We start from the raw sequence: 16,522 nt of genomic DNA, 5'->3' as shown, positions 1-16,522 counted from the left end.
ATATACATATATTTATATATTCTACAAATATATAAGCTTTAAAGAGGATATTTGTACATGGGTAACCACAGGTAAGAAATGGTACAACTGTTGTTGCATGGAGGGGATTGCAATCATTGAGATGAAACAAAGTGTATGATTTGTTGAATATATAGCTAATGATCTTGTTTGCAAATCTTCACTCAACTCACACTTAATAAATTAATAAAACACCAGTGGCATAGCTTCCAACATCACAGAAACATACCAGCCACCAGAGTAGACAAACTGAGAAAATGAGTGGTGGGAAAGCAGAGAAGATGCAACCAATAAAGTCAGAACAGAAACTCATGGATGACTTAGATCAGAATCAACAAAACCTAAAAAAAACTCATTGCCGTCGAGACAATTCTAACTCTTAATGACCCCGCATAGGGTTTTCAAGACCATAAATTTACATGGAAGCAGAAAGTTTCATCTTTCTCCCAGAGTGACTGGTGGGTTTGAAATGCTGATCTTGTAGTTATCAGTTCAGTGTTTATCCTCCAGTACCACATTCTCCCAAAATAACCCTCCTCTAGCATAGTGGTTATGAGTCTCACTACTAACATCAAAGTCAACAGTTCAAAACTACCAGTTGGTCCATGGAAAAAAGATGCGGCTTTCTAATCCCGTAAAGATATACAGCCTTGGAAACCCTAAGTAGGGTCACTATGAGTCGGAACCAACTCCATAGCACACAACTACCAACACCATATATAATTAGGAGTCCTGGTGTGGCTCTGTAGGATAAACACTGGACCGTTAACTGCCAAGGTCAGAGGTTCAAACCCACTAGGAGCTCCTCAGAAACTCTACACACCCATGGTATGAGTCAGAACCAACTTGCCAGTACTTAACTACAACAAAATATAATTAGACCACTAGATAAATCTGAGTTTTAGAAATGCAAATGATTATATTAATAAACAAATGAGTTGATATAAGCGAAGATCAGCCTTATGTTTATAAATTATGAAGAGTAAGATTAAAAGAACAGTATAAGATCTTAAGAACAAGGTATGTTGATCAGGAGAAGTATAAGCACGTAGAACACTTTAGATAAAGGAGCACAAATTTAAAAGAATACGCAACGCTAATGAGTTGATATGGTAGGTATGCCAAGGACACAGTGTAAAGAGACATTTGTTGAGTTGGAGGTATAAAAGAATAACTTTCTTATTATTACATGCACATTGAAACTACTATTTAAATAACATGCCTCATCATTGGACTTAAAAAAAGGCCCTTTCTCCAGTGTAGAAAGGAAACAGGTAAGAAATCATATGTGTGAACCCTCAAAGAAGTTTTCAAAAAACTTTAGGTTATTTGTTAGGGCTCAAACATCACTATTTTACAAATGAGCCAGGGAGGAGGCAGGATCATCAAAGAGGAAAAAAAAAAAAAAAGAAAAGAAAATACAAGAGATCCGGGCCATATGAGCAAAGCATTTGGGTTTGGAATCTTTCTAATATCGTAGACACTAATACATGGAGGTTGACTATCTTGGGAACTTTATTTTAGATGCCAATTTAATTTACTAGGATTCTGGATCATAATCTGTAGAAACTAAAAAATACAAGTCACAAACACCTTTGTTTATTTCATCTGAAAAACCTTGGGCATAAATGCACACACTCACATAATTTCTCACCTGAAAATACCTGCCCACTTTTTTAGCAGAGTTTCACTATACTGGTCTCTGATTTCTAACAGCATGTCAAAAAGTTGATTGACAGGAAAACCATACACCTGAAATAAAAGAACAAAGTAAATTTATTTTCTAAGAAGACCTTTTAGCAACATGAGGAAGATTAAGTACTGAAAGACAAATTTTTGCTCTTTGGCCAACAATTTTAATGAGACCATGATGGTACAATCTTTCATTCAACCAAATACCTAGTTTTTATCTCAAAAATTAAAAGATAGTGTATACCAAATTGTTTAGCCAGGAAAAATAAAGAAAAAGATGAAAATTAAAATCAACATATACTGGGTACACTGCCACTCTTCTTGCAACTCATTCCCTATAGCAATCATGATGAAAGAAAGGAAAACTCCTACCAACCTCTCCCGCGTCTAACGCTGTTCTCTTGGGTATAAAACCTGTATTCATTTGTAAGGAATTCTGGTGGTACAGTGGTTAGTGCATATGGCTGAAAACTGAAAGGTTTACAGTTCAAACCCACCAGTTGTTCCACGGGAGAAAGATATGACAATCTGCTTCCATCAAGAGTACAGCCTTGGAAACCTTATGGGGCTGTTCTACTCTCTCCTGCAGGATCACTGTAAGTCAGCACACACTTCAGAGCAACAGTTTTATTTTTTGAAATGTTTGTATCAAGATGGGAACTAAGAAACACCAAAGTCATTTAGGCATTTATCTAAATAAAGAATATCCTAAAAAACTCAGGCAGTTTGTGCTTCAATGAACTGATGTGATCTGAATAAATGGGATAGGAAGAATTTATGGGAACATAAAAGGTCAGGGTGACAACCGAGAAATGCTACAGAGGAAAAAAAAAAATCTCGCTATAGGAAACATAAATGAAAATGAAAAGGGCCTTAACTGAACCTTAGGTTGAGTCAATCTTTTTAGCCACTGAAGAGCTGACAAACCCCTAACCTAGATGAATGCATGTTAACAGACGTCACATACCTGAAGTGTGTCAGCAAAAAGCACAATGAGGTTCTTCAAATCTAACACAAGGTTTGGATCAGAGCAGTAAGACTAAAGGAAATAAAACACAGAGGAAAAGAAAACATCTTTATGATTTAAAATACAATTTTGATATATTTAATTGTTTAATGCATCACCTGGTGAAAACACCCTAGAAAGGGTCCTACCTTTTCTTGGTATAAGGTACAACCTTATTCAGCCAAGGAAAAGTTAAGGTAGAAAGAGTTCAGTACACCATGATCTATAATTTTTATACTTGAAAGGGAAAAAAAAACATGCTTCTAAGTAACGCCTCAGTTAAAGAACAAAGCACAATTGATATTATAGATTATTTTAAAATAAATTACTTCACATTAATGTCTATAGTATGTGACTCAAGTAATTTTCAAAATAAAATTTACATCAATATATGCAAATATTGCAAACGTTAAAGACTGAATAAGTAAGGATTTACTAATGAGCTAGAAAAAGAATGAAAAAATTACAAAATAAATGAAAAATGCAATTAATAAAGTTAAAATCAGAAACTTAGAGATTTGATCAAGGAAACCATGAGTTAAAAACAAAATCTATAACACACACAAATCTTTGGCAAGCCTAATTAAATAAAAAGATTTTTTTAAAAAACTAAGTGAAACAAGGAATAAGAGAAAAAACAAAGATAAATGTAGAAGAATACAAAAATTACTAAAGAAGTCCATATATAATCTAATACTGTCAAATTTAACTTTATGGTGTTTCCGAGGCTGGTGGGTTTGAACCACCAACCTTGTGGCTTGCCGTCCTGTGCTTATCCTACAGAACCAGAGCACACCCCTTATTCCTAATTTATACTAACATAATTGTTTTGTATAATTATTTTGTATTAATGAAACTAACTATATATCAATCTACAATTCTTTAATAATTTTCATGTAAATTCCTTTGGGTTTTCAATGTACAAAATCATACCGCCTTCAAATATGAGAGTTTTGTTTCATCCTCTCAAATTTTATGCTTTTATTTCTTTTTCTGTCCTTAAAACACTGGAAAGACTTAAATATAAAACAGAATAGATATGGTAACAATATTTTACAGAGAAATTTGGGAATACTTTTTATCAATTTTAAGGTATCAATTTTATCTATCTCTAATTTAGTAAGGAAATTTGTCATAAATAAATTTATCACATCATAAATGTATATTGTATGAAAGTATGGCAGCAATTGTGAGGTTGGCCCAGGACCGGGCAGTGTTTCATTCTGTTGTGTATAGGGTCACTATGAGTTGGTATCGACTCGATGGCATCTAACAACATGTCAAAAAAATATTGCTGTAAAACATTATTGTTGTTGTTAAGTGCCGTGGAGTTGGTTCCAACTCATTGAGACCATGTATAGGGTTTCTAAGGCTTTAAATCTTTATGGAAACAGAAAGCCTCATCTTTCTCTTATGGAGCATCTGGCAGGCCCAAACTGTAACCTTGTGGTTCTCAGTCCAGTGCTTAACCTATGTAGCCACCACGCTTCATAATCGTAGATGTCTTTATTGAACAAAAATATCAAAATGTTAAGTTATTGTTTCTCAACACATCCTCCAGCTAGATCTATACACTTTTGAAGGCTGTGTTTCCATCTCCCTAACCCCTCCTTTTGTGGCGCTGTAGGATAAAGCACTGGATTGCAAGGTCAGTTTGAACTACAAGATCAGCAGTTCAAAGTCACCAGAAACTCCTCAGAAACCCCATACAGGATCACTGTACGTCAGAACTGACTTGACCACAATTAACACCACCACCAACAAAAGCCCTTCCCCAAAGAATTCTGTGCTTTTAAATTTACGCCACAGAGAAACAGTTTGGGCATCCCCAAGAGATTAAAATAATGTGCTTTTGTAAATGTTCCTTGAATTTGGGGAACAACAGCAGAAACGTATGAAGAGGCAAGAACAGGGCTGTAGGGTGAATGTGGTAAGGTTTTCCAATTAAATTCTCACAGGATAGCCCTTGCTACCCTCAAAGACTGCACAGGTGTACTTTTCATGATGGAAAAAAATTTCTGGTTGCAAATTTTCTGATCTTTTTCTCAACAATGCAGTGTTTCAATTTCTTCAAAATAAGCCCCCATGACATCCTATGTCCTTTGAGAAAATCTAGCAAGATTACCCTTTTTGAGTACTAAAAAGCAATCACCATAATCTTCTAAAGTGACCACCCTCCCTTGAATTGACCTAGCATATCAGATCCCTTTAGAAGCCACTGTTTTGATTGTTTTTTGTGTTTGTTTTGGTTTTTTGAGGGCACCCTGAGGTGACTAAGCCAAGTGTATTACTGACAGAACTTATCTGCAATGATCCACTGATCATACAGACATGCTTTAACATGTTTTCTTTGGAATAAACCCATGCAGGTACAAACTGGAGCCCAAGTAGTATGCTTTCTGACTTACCCTTGTATTTTATTAAATATTTTTCTGCCATCTATTTAAATTATATCTTTTTTGTATTTTAATCTGTTAACTAATAGATTCTATAATACTGACTCAAGCCTGAATTTCCTAGAATAAATCCAACTTGATAAAGTATCGTTTTTAAAATAAATAACAGGATTCTGATTTTTAATATTTTGCTTTGGATTTCTGAACCACTTTTGAATGAACATGACCTATAATTGTGACTTTATGAGTTCTATACTATTCTCATCTGGTTTCAGATCAAGATTACATAAATTTCATAAAATGAACTGGTGATTGTTTCTCCTTTTTAATTCTGTGAGAGTTTATGTAAGAGAGGAACTACCTGGGCCTAGATTATTTCTTTCAACCAAGAACTTTGTCTTCTTTTTTTGTTTTTTAAGTTCAGGCTCACACATCCTGAAAAGAACAGTCCTAGCCAACTAAACGTAGAAGGGCAACATATTAGATTCATTCCCTTAGGTGGACTCTTGTTAACTGCCATCGAGTCGGTTCCAACCCATAGTGATCCTGTATAGGGTTTCTGAGGCAAGAGTGGTTAGCCTAATCTGCTGACCTGGCAGTTCAAACAGCTTTGCAGTCTGGCGCATCAACCCACAGCACCACACCAGGACACCAAAACTCTAAGGGATGTCAAAAGCTGAGTTCCAGTTGTCTAGAATAACAAGTGACTTCCAGACAAAGATGGCATGAGTGTTTAGCCTAATTTTCTGGATGTTGTTTTTTCCTTTGTTTTGGTCCAGTATCCTTACGAAATACTTTGAGTCCTGAAGAATACAGCATATATACATATACATGTTGTTGTTAAGTGCCGTTGAGTCGATCCTGACCCATAGTGACCCTGTGTAGGGTTTCCAAGGAACAGCTGGTGAGCTTGAACCACCAACCTTGCAGTTCAAATGGCTTTGCAGTCTGGCGCATTAACCCACAGCACTACACCAAGACACTCTCTCTATATCTATCTATCTATCTATCTATCTATCTATCTATCTATCTATCTATCTATCTATCTATATAGAGCTCTGGTAGCATAGTGGTTACGAATTGGGCTGTGAACCGCAAGGTCAGCAGTTCGAAACTACCAGCTGCTCTGTGGGAGAAAGATGAGGCCTTCTGCTCCCTGTATAGGGTCACTATGAGTCAGAACCGACTCCACGGCACATAACAACAACATATATATATATACACATGTTATACCATAACACACCATATATATGTTGTTGTTAAGTGCCATTAAGTCAGTTTCAACTCATAGCAACCCTGTACAGAGTTTCCAAGGAGTGGCTGGTAGGTTTGACTTACCAACCTTGCAATTAGCAGTCCAGTGCTTATCCTAAAGTGCCACACCTACATTGCCAGGCAAATCTAACCTTCTATGATTCTAAAATAAAAAATGTCTGTTATTTTATAAATTTCCCTACTAGTCTATATATTATTTCTATTTTCCACAAAGAAGAAATCCTGCCTGTTTATCTTTGTTTTCTATTTCATGGAACTGCCTTTACTACAATATTTTATGAATCTTGAAAGTTTGTTCGTATATTTGAAAAAAGAAGTAGATTGATAAGAATGAATAACTGGTATTGGTATCTTCCTTTGCATTTGTAAGTCTGTTTTTAAAGAGACTTACTACAGGCTCTTTGTAAGTGGTCAGGGCAGATGAATCACTCTGTTCAAAGAACAATACTAGGATGATGTTAGCAAGATGAAGTAGACAGCCCCAAGCTCTTTTCCCTACATAAAAATAGTGAAAAACAAGAAGAAACTGTCAGAATCAGAAACAACTTGGTAGGAACCCTGAAAAATAGTCAAAGGTGTATAAATAAATCAAACAACAGTTGAACTTTTCACATGCTATACTCCACCCTGCCATGGCTCAGTGACCATCTTGAAGAGAATAACCTGAATACTCAGCATAGGACACTGGTTCTTAGTTCTGGAAGGAGCAAAGCAAAGTTATTTGAAAATTAGTGTGTTTTTCTGTTCTAGTTTGTACAGCGGCTACTTGAAAGATTGATACAAGATGATTGTTTCTTTTTAGCCAATTTGGAATTCACTCAGAAAAGCAACAGGCATTGCTCAAAACACTACGGCAAATGGACATATCTGTAAGTTCCTAGGCAAATAATATTGCAATATAAAAAAGGTAGATAAGATATATGCAAAACTTCTCGACAAAACCCTAGTAAACTGAAAGCAACAGCATATTAAAAACATTATATATCATAAACAAGTAGGATTTATCCAAAGAATGCAAGGGTAGTTCAACATAAGTAAATCAATAAATATAGTACAGATGGTAGTGGTGGTGGTATGCTGTGGAATCCATTCTGACTCACAGCAACCCTACATACGGTTTCTGAAGCTGTAAATCTTCATGGGAGCACAAAGCCTCATCTTTCTCCCAAGGAACTACTGGTAGATTCAAACTGCTGACCTAGTGCACAGTCCAGCTAGCAATCTACTACACTACAAGAACATTAACAGAATGAAAGGGGGAAAATCTGCAAAATCATCTCGATGGCAACAGATAAGTCATTTGACAAAATCCAATTTCCTACCCTTTCATGAATAAAAAGAAAAAATTTAAACACTCAGCAAACTAGGAATAGAAGGAAAAATTAACAATATGATCAAGGGCATTTATGGAAAAATCTACAACTAGTACTGTACTCAATGGTGAAAATCTGAAAAGCTTCCCCCTATTAGCCGGAACCTACTCCACGGCACATAACCACCACCACCAAGATCAGAAGTATGGCAAAGATCTTTGATTTAATTCCTGAAATTCAGTATTGATATGGACTGAGGGATGACCACTAAACCGCAAGGTCTATTTGAACTGCAAGGCTGTCAGTTCAAACCCATTAGCCATTCCTTCTGAAACCCTATATAGGGTGGTCACTAATGAGTCAGAACCTACCAAATGGCACTTAAAAACATTAACAACGAGAAGTTCTAGCCAGAACAATTAGCAAGAAAAAGAACTAAAAGGCATCCAAACCAGAAAAGAAAAAGGGAAAGTATCTCTTGTAGTTACAGATGACATGATCTTATAAGATAGGAAATCTCAAAGAATCCTTAAGAAAGTGGCTTTTATTGCTGTTGTTTGTTTGCCATCAAGTCAACACCTGCTTATCGTCACCCTATATAGCACAGTAGTTATGAATCGGGCTGTTAACTTCAAGGTCAGCAGTTTAAAACTATCAGTCATTTCATGGGAGAAAGATAAGGCTCTCTGCTCCAATAAAGACTTACAGCCTCGGAAACCCTATACAGGGTGGCTATGAGTCTGAACCACCACTACCATTACCACCGCCACCATATGACAGAGCAGAACTGCCCCGTATTGTTTTGCAGATTCTAATCTTTATGGGAGCATGTCACCAAGTCTTTTCAAGTGGCTTCAAAGTACCAACCTTTTGGGTAGCAACCAACTGCTTAACCATTGTGCCACCAGGACTCCTTACAAAAACGCTACTAGAGTTAATAAATAGATTTACATGGTTGCAGAACACAAAATCATTACACAAAAATCAGTTTTATTTCTGCACATTAGTAATGAACAATTTGATGATAATATTGAGAAAGAAAATTCCAATTACAATAGCATCTAAAATAATATAATGCCTAGGAACAAATTCAAGTTAGGAGACAAAGAACTTACGAACAGAAAACTATAATACATTGCTGAAAGAAATTAAAGAAGACCTATACAAATGCATGCGAAAGTTGGACAGTGAATAAGAAAGATTGCAGAATTCATACATTTGAGTTATGGTGTTGGAGGAGAATACTGAAAGTGCCACCGGCTTCCAAAACAACCAACAGATCTGTGTTAGAAGAAAAGAAGCCAGAGTGCTCCTTGGAGGACAGGATGGCCAAACTTCATCTCTCATACTTTGGACATATTGTCAGGAGGGACCAGTCGCTGGAGAGGGATATCATATTTGGTAAGGTGGAGGGTCAGAGAAAAAGAGGAAGACCCCCACGAGAAGTAGTGATAAAGTGGCAGCATCAATGAGCTCAAGTGTGGCAACAATTGTGAGGTTGGCCCAGGACTGGGCAGTATTTTGTTCTGCTGTGCATAGGGTGACTATGAGTTGGTACCGACTCAATGGCACCTAACAACAACAAAATACAAATGGAAAGGCATTTCATCATGTTCATGGACTGAACAACTTAATATTGTTGAGATGTTAATATTATCCACAGCAATCTACAGATTCAATGCAATCCCATCCAAATACTGACAATGTTGTTTTGCAGAAATGGAAAAGCCAATTCTCAATTTCATCTGGAATTATAAGTGGACACAAACAGTCAAAAGAATCTTGAAAAGGAGCAAAATTGGAGCACTCATCCTTAACCATTTCAAAACTTACTACAGAGCTACAGTAGTCAAAATAATGTGGTACTAGTACAAGGATCAACATATAAATAAATGGAATAGAAATGAATTTACAAAGCATCTATAAATCTAGGGCCATTTTATTTTCTTTTTTGGAGGTGTGGATGGTGGGGAGTGTGAGGGTAGGAAGTGGGTAGGAGTAATCAAAAAGGGTTAGGATTATGATTATGGCTAGGTCTAGGACTTTATTTAGTGTTAGGGTTATGGTTACAATTAGAGTTAATATTAGAGGAAGGATTAGGCTTGGGCTAGGAGTAAGGGCTGGTATACTTTTTAGGGTTACAGTTTTGTTTATTTGTACTTATTTTATATTTTCTTGAAGTCTATTTAATTTGCTTCTCATTTGGAGCAATTATTCCCTCTTTTTACTTTATGGTGGTGGTGCTGTAGTAACTGTATCTCTAGTTTTCTATTTTCAGTCTTATAGGTGTCTCCTGTAAAAATTTACAGCCTCAGAAAGCTTATAAAGGTGGTCACTGTGAGATGGTACAAGATGACATTATTCTTGGTAAAGTGGAAGGTCAATGGAAAAGAGGAAGATCCCCAATAAGACAGATTGGCACAGTGGCAGCAGCAATAGGCTCAAGTGTGACAACAATTAGGAGGATGGCACAGGAATAGGCAGCGCTTTATTCTGTTGTGCGTAGGGTTGTTAGAGTCAGAACCAACCTGACAACACCTAACAATAACAACATGAGCTGGCACACCACCACAAATCTGTTTTACTTTGCACATTTCTATCTGAGTGTTATTGTCATGTATGTTAGTCTCAGCTTGTTGTTTTCTCTTGCTGATTCTCTGTCCAAGGAACCCCCATTAGTAATTTTTACCAAGTCTTTACTAAAATTAACCTAATTTTGCCCTCATAGTTATGGAAAATTTTGCTTTGTTTTTTCCCTTCATGGTTTTATCTTACTGCCTATATGGTTTCTGCTGAGAAATTGGAGCTCAGTCTTATTAGTTCTCTTTTAAAGTAAATGCATTTTTTGAGCTGCTCTCAAGATTCTTTCCTTGTTTTTGGTTTTGCAAAGTTTGATTATTATATGTCTTCATGCTTTTCTTTGGGGATCTGTCCTGTTTGGAGTCCATTCAATTTCTTGAAACTTTCTCATCTTTCATGATAAAAGATAAATTTTCTTCCAACAAGTCTTGAACAATATTCTCTATGTTTATTCTTTTTTTTTGGTCTTATCCTGTTCTGGAATTCCAATTACACATAGGCTATTTCTGAAATCTTATGGCTTTCTAATAATGTTAAAGTGCTTGATACTGGTTTCCGCTATCTACTAGTATAATATAGACATTTAAGTGGGATAGAAAGGAATATTGGGAAATATGATTACAGAAAGCTTGTAAGCCCGTCTTCAGCCTATAACTGATTTATTGTTGCTGTTAAATGCTGTGGAGTTGGTTTCAACTCATAGTGACCCTGTATAGGGTTTCTGAGGAGCAGTTAGTGAGATTGAACCACTAACCGTGCGGTTCAAACTGACTTTCCAGCCCAGCGTATTACCGCAGCATCACACCAAGACTCTTATAACTGATTCGATTAACGTGCCCAGAGAAACAGGTTTCTTGTTAAGCCTTTGTGGGATACGGGGTCTTAAGAGGAATCCTGAGGCCCATCCAAAACATTCAAACAGCACTTTCTAATTACAGCACTAAAGTTTACTAAATAGTAAGTATATAATCAGCTCTAAGAACATCTCTTGGGCTTCTTACATACCGAATGAGTACGGAGTGCTGCGATGGTTTTTGAAAGTGCCATTTCCCATAGTTCATCAATGTAGGCTCTATTTACTAAGCCTTGAGTTGTATGCAAAATGTGATCTTCAACCACAAAAAAGCTAAGATTGAGGAAAAAAGAAAAATGATCTATTACAAACTTTGATTACTGTCTCCAGGGTCTGATGGGCATTAAAAGCTACCAACAATAAAAAGTTTAAAAAGTTGTCAATCTGTTCTTAAAGAAAGCTGTTTAATATAATAAATAATATTGGACCCCATAAACTTATAATTATTTCCATCTTCATGATATCTTCTTAAATTGAAGTCACATTTCTAACTAAAATGTTACATATATTATCGAGCAATTTAAAAGAGAGGAAATATTTATAAGTAAAGATGGCTAATTTCAATATATTAAAGCACCAGGCCAGCAACACATTAAAGAAATTAATAGATTTTAAAGGGGCAATGAAAGCTAAAGCATGTATTTTCATTATGCAACATACAAAATATCAAAATAACTCCCTTCATAAGAACACTCACCCACATATTGAAAAATATTTTACAGAGGTTTAAAACAAAATGCAAACTTATTTTTAAATATTCGGCAACAATTATCTTGAATTATTTTATATGAGTCTTCAGACTAATTAAAATAACTTTAAATAAAAATTAAAAATTAGGATACATTATGACCAAAAGTATCAATAACATTAAAACAATCTAAATCTGAAAGAAAATAAAGAAACTTGAAGGAATAATTCAACTCAATCTTCATTCTTTAAACTACAAAGTGATTGTTTTACCAATAGAAAAAGCTTGCATTTTAAAGGTTTATTTGAAAGCTGCAGCCCTATATTAGAATATATTCTAGATTATGGTGGCAAATTACAGTCCATGGGACAAATCGAGCCCACAGTCTTTTGGTAAGTACTGTTTTATTAGAGCACAGCCAGTGTCAGTCAGTTAGTTAGCAACCATTGCTGCTCCAGTACCGCAACAGCCTAGTGTAGAAGATGCACAGGAGGCTGTTGCTGTGTGGTCTGCAGGGCCTGAAACATTTACGATCCGACAACTCATATGAAAACAACAACAACAAAACGCCAACTTTTGCAGATTATCTGGTTCACTCATAAAGAAGGGGAAAAATGAAGTACTATAAGATTACAATTCCACATTTTTCTCCCTTAGTCACCAAACGCACTAGCCAATAATATGATACTGTTAAAGCCAATAGAATGTTTCTTTTAAAAGCTCAGATAATAAAAAAACAACTATGCCTTTTTAAAGGAATTTTTAAGAAGAAAAACAATTTCCCAAGGAAAATTTGTTTATTTTTTAAAATATCACAAATCTACCTAATGAAAAGATATACATTTAAATATATATGTATATACATATATACATACCCTACAATTTGATTAAAATATTTCCGGTAGCCATCTAAAGTTTCATGCTGCAACAAAGCAAAGAAGAAAAAGTTATTGTTTCTGTTTTGTTATAAGACAAAGTTAAAATCAGTTATTTAATTCTTAAGGCTCTATTCCCTAGACTACAAGGCACATATAACAGAACCTCCTTTACAGGGTAGCAATGAGGCTGAAATGAGTCAATAGATATCCAGTATAGAAAAATGTCTGATACATAGCAGTCAATGGAAGTTGGCTATTTTCTACAAGTCACACACACCAAAAATGGTCTCACTGTGACAGGAAAACAAACACATACAAAATAATAAAAAGATGTCAGTAAATCATCAGGCAAATGGGCTGAAGAAAAGTGAAAGTGGTAATCCTACCATATTAGATGGAGGCTGGAGCACTAAACGGGCTTGTTTTCGTCTCTGTTTTCTGTAGTAGTTCTCAAATGTTTCCCGGGCACCCTATAAAACCAACAAAAGAAAATAGGTTGACATAATTAGGCCAATGTTTCTATTATTTCAAAACACAAGAGAAGTTCCCAGATCTGGAACTGTGGCAGTTGTTGTTGTTGTTGTTGTTATGTGCTGTGGAGTCGGTTCCGACTCATAGCGACCCTGTATAGGGTTTCCAAGGCTGTAAATCTTTACGGGAGCAGAAAGCCTCATCTTTCTCCTGCGAAATAGCTGGTAGTTTCAAACTGCTGACCTTGTGGTTTGCAGCCCGATTCGTAACCACTACGCTACCAGAGCTCCTTCTACATTTCTCAAAATCTATTTAGCCAATAATAAAAAGAAAAATCAAAGAAAAATAACAATACTAATTATTGCAATCCCAGGGTGGATACATAAAATCCCTATGAGGAAATTACCAGAATTCAATCACCAACACACCAAAGCTAATTTCTCAATCAACAGGACTGAAGGCAAACCAACCTTCTTATATAAGAATAGTTGAAAAATGTTTTTTAAAACAATAAATCTTACAGATTCCAGAAACAAAATGTCCAGAATACACCCTACCTTGAATCATGAGCAAATGGCCAAAAGAAAACAGGAAAAAGCCAGGAATTGAGAACAGTAAATCAGTTTTCCCAGCGAGAATATAATCTAGCACAGGATTATTACAAAAAACAGAAGGAACGAAGCACAATCAGTTCATGGTGCACAGTTTCACTTCTCATTAAGGATTTCTTGGCTTGAACTGTATTTTGAAGTTCTCTTCTTAACCCAAGGCTCTTGTAAATAACTAAGAGTATGATCAGAGTGGCAGCATAGAGCAATTCCGTAACTGGCTATGTTTGAATGCTGGTATACCTGAGGGCAAGTTTCAACCTCACAGTTGCATCATTTTGCTCTTGAAGAGATACAAACCTTGTAAAGTGGTTAAGAAGATTCAGAACAACTAGAAATCAGTTTGACCAGTGTCTGATAAATTATAAGCGCTATGTAAGCACTTTGGGAGCATAGTGGCTCTGTAGGATAAGCACTGGACTATGAACCACAAGGTTGTTGGTTTGAGCCCACCAGCTGCTCCATGGGAGTAAAATGAGGCTTTTTGCTCTAACAACGATTTGCAATCTCAGAGACCATATACTGAGTCCTTATGAGTTGGAACCAACTTAATGACACTTAATAACAGGAGCAACAACATAAGCACTTGCTTAAAACTTAAAGTATAAACTAGTTCAATACTTAATTCAATTTTCTTCACTTTCCTAAAAATTTTAAGACTTTATTCAGCTTGACTTGATTAGATCTAAAGTAGACCTAAATCGGGAAAGGTGATTGATGAAAACACACTGAAGTAGATCAGGCATGACACACATTTGCTGGAAAGGGCAGAATAATAAACAGTTTTGACTTGCTTTATCACAACAACTCAGCTGGGTCACTGTAATATAAATGTGATCATAGACAATCCATTTAAAAATTAGCATGGCTGTATTTTAATAAAACCTTAGTTTGTTGGAAATAAAATCTGAAATTAGAACTTCATATCATTGTCATCTGCTCTGATACAGTCTTTTCCTTCTTTTCCCAACCATAAGAAAATGCAAAAACCATTTATAGTTCAAAGGCCAAGCAGAAACATGCAGCAGATGACTGAATTTGGCTTATAGGCCATGCTTTGTTAATCTCTAGTATTGCTTAAAAATAGAAGTTTTAAAACACTAAGTTTAGTGATTATAACTGTACACACCATGGTTTTTCTGCCAATCAAATGAAATCTAGCATTAATACAGTTATTCTAAGGCTTTTTTAGTCCATAAATTAAAAGAGGTAGCAAATGATACTATTTATACAGTGAGACGGGAGAAGTGCTCATTGGTTTATTAATTTCCACTTCACACCATTTTGCAGCATAAGTGACACTGGTAAATGTCAATTACATTTTGTTAGCTCTGAAGGGCTTTTCATTTTAAGGTTAAAAGCCCTAAAGGGCAGGCTATTGTTCTAGTGTGATGTTACATATTCAATATACTTTGTAGCCAATACACACTTTCCTGACAATTTAGGAAAAACCTTTTCTCTAATAAGATGAGAATACAATAATTTAATTCTTTGTTGTAAATGGTAACAAATGTTAAGATGAAATTCTATGTAGAAAACAAAGCATGGACCTCTATTTAATTCTAAACTGGAATTTTTGTTGCTGCTGTTAAGTGCTGTCCAGGGGAGTTCCCACCCATAGTAACACTATATAGGGTTTCCAAGGAGTGGCTAGTGGGTTTGAACCACCAACTTGAGGATAGGCGTACAATTTATCCTGGAGTACCACACAAGGACTTCAAATTAGATAGTTTTGCCTCTCAAATATTCCTTCAATACAATAAAAACAAAAGACCAATTCTTCTAATACAAGGCACCTGCAGAAAGTTCATGGAAAAATGAAATTAAAAAACAATGGAATTTTCATGACCTTTCTCAAGTCCCTTCGGAAGTCTGACTTCCTCATTCACAAAAGAGGACTGAAATTTCCCTTATATCCAAAAATTTATTTTTGGTTACTCCAATCCCTCTGCCAATTTTGTCAACTCAGTAGTTAAAGATGGAATTTGAAAATTAAATGTCTCAGCAGCAGAGTAATTACCGAAGTGCCTGCCTTTCATATAGGTTCCTAGATGAGCTGGGTAAGTGCCATCCCAGCAATAGGCTCCAAACACTAACACTGAAAAAAGAGCAAACCTCAAAACCTGCATACATAAAACAATATTCAGGCAAGGGAAAAGATTTTGTTCTTTCATTTTTACCATTTATAATAAAAAATGACTGCAGTCATGCATTAACATGGCTACCACAAGTTGAAATATTTTTACCTGGGTATTATCAACCATGTGAAGGTATTCAGCTGTGTGGATCATAACAAATTATGGATAAACATTATGGAGACCACAAAATTCCATTAATACTTATTTGTGGTCATGTGAGACCTTTGCATGGATCAAATGACAGTACTTAGAATGGTTTACATTGGAAAAGGTGTGTGTTGTTGTTTTTTGGTGCCATCAGTTGATTCCAACACATAGGGAGCCTATGGACTACAGAAGAAACCACAGCCAGTCTTGTGCCATCCTCACAATTGTTCTGTTTGGCGTCTTCCTCTTTTTCACTGATCCTCCAGTTTACAAAGCATGATGTTCTCCAGGGACTGGTCTCTTCTGTTTGCTGCTGTTATTAAGATGACGAGTTGGTACTGACTCATAGCGACCCTATGCACAACAGAACTAAATACTGCCTGATCCTGGGCCAACCTCACAATTGTTGCCATGCTTGAGCCCATTAATACTGCCACTTTGCCAATCCATCTCACTTGC

General features: G+C 35.9%; 1 protein-coding gene across 1 annotated transcript in view; it reads right to left on the bottom strand.

Annotated features, from left to right (window-relative positions):
- The window catches only part of EXOC6B (exocyst complex component 6B), an 859,602-nt gene that overhangs the window by 423,111 nt on the left and 419,969 nt on the right, over window positions 1-16,522 (bottom strand). Inside the window, 5 exon segments of the mRNA XM_006862890.1 lie at window positions 1,673-1,770; window positions 2,678-2,749; window positions 11,286-11,406; window positions 12,697-12,743; window positions 13,086-13,169. Of these exon segments, the coding sequence (XP_006862952.1) occupies window positions 1,673-1,770; window positions 2,678-2,749; window positions 11,286-11,406; window positions 12,697-12,743; window positions 13,086-13,169 (422 nt within the window).

Source organism: Chrysochloris asiatica, unplaced genomic scaffold (genome assembly GCF_000296735.1).
Source record: "Chrysochloris asiatica unplaced genomic scaffold, ChrAsi1.0 scaffold00052, whole genome shotgun sequence".
Lineage (NCBI taxonomy): Eukaryota > Metazoa > Chordata > Mammalia > Afrosoricida > Chrysochloridae > Chrysochloris > Chrysochloris asiatica.
This window is presented reverse-complemented; position numbering and strand designations above follow the sequence as displayed.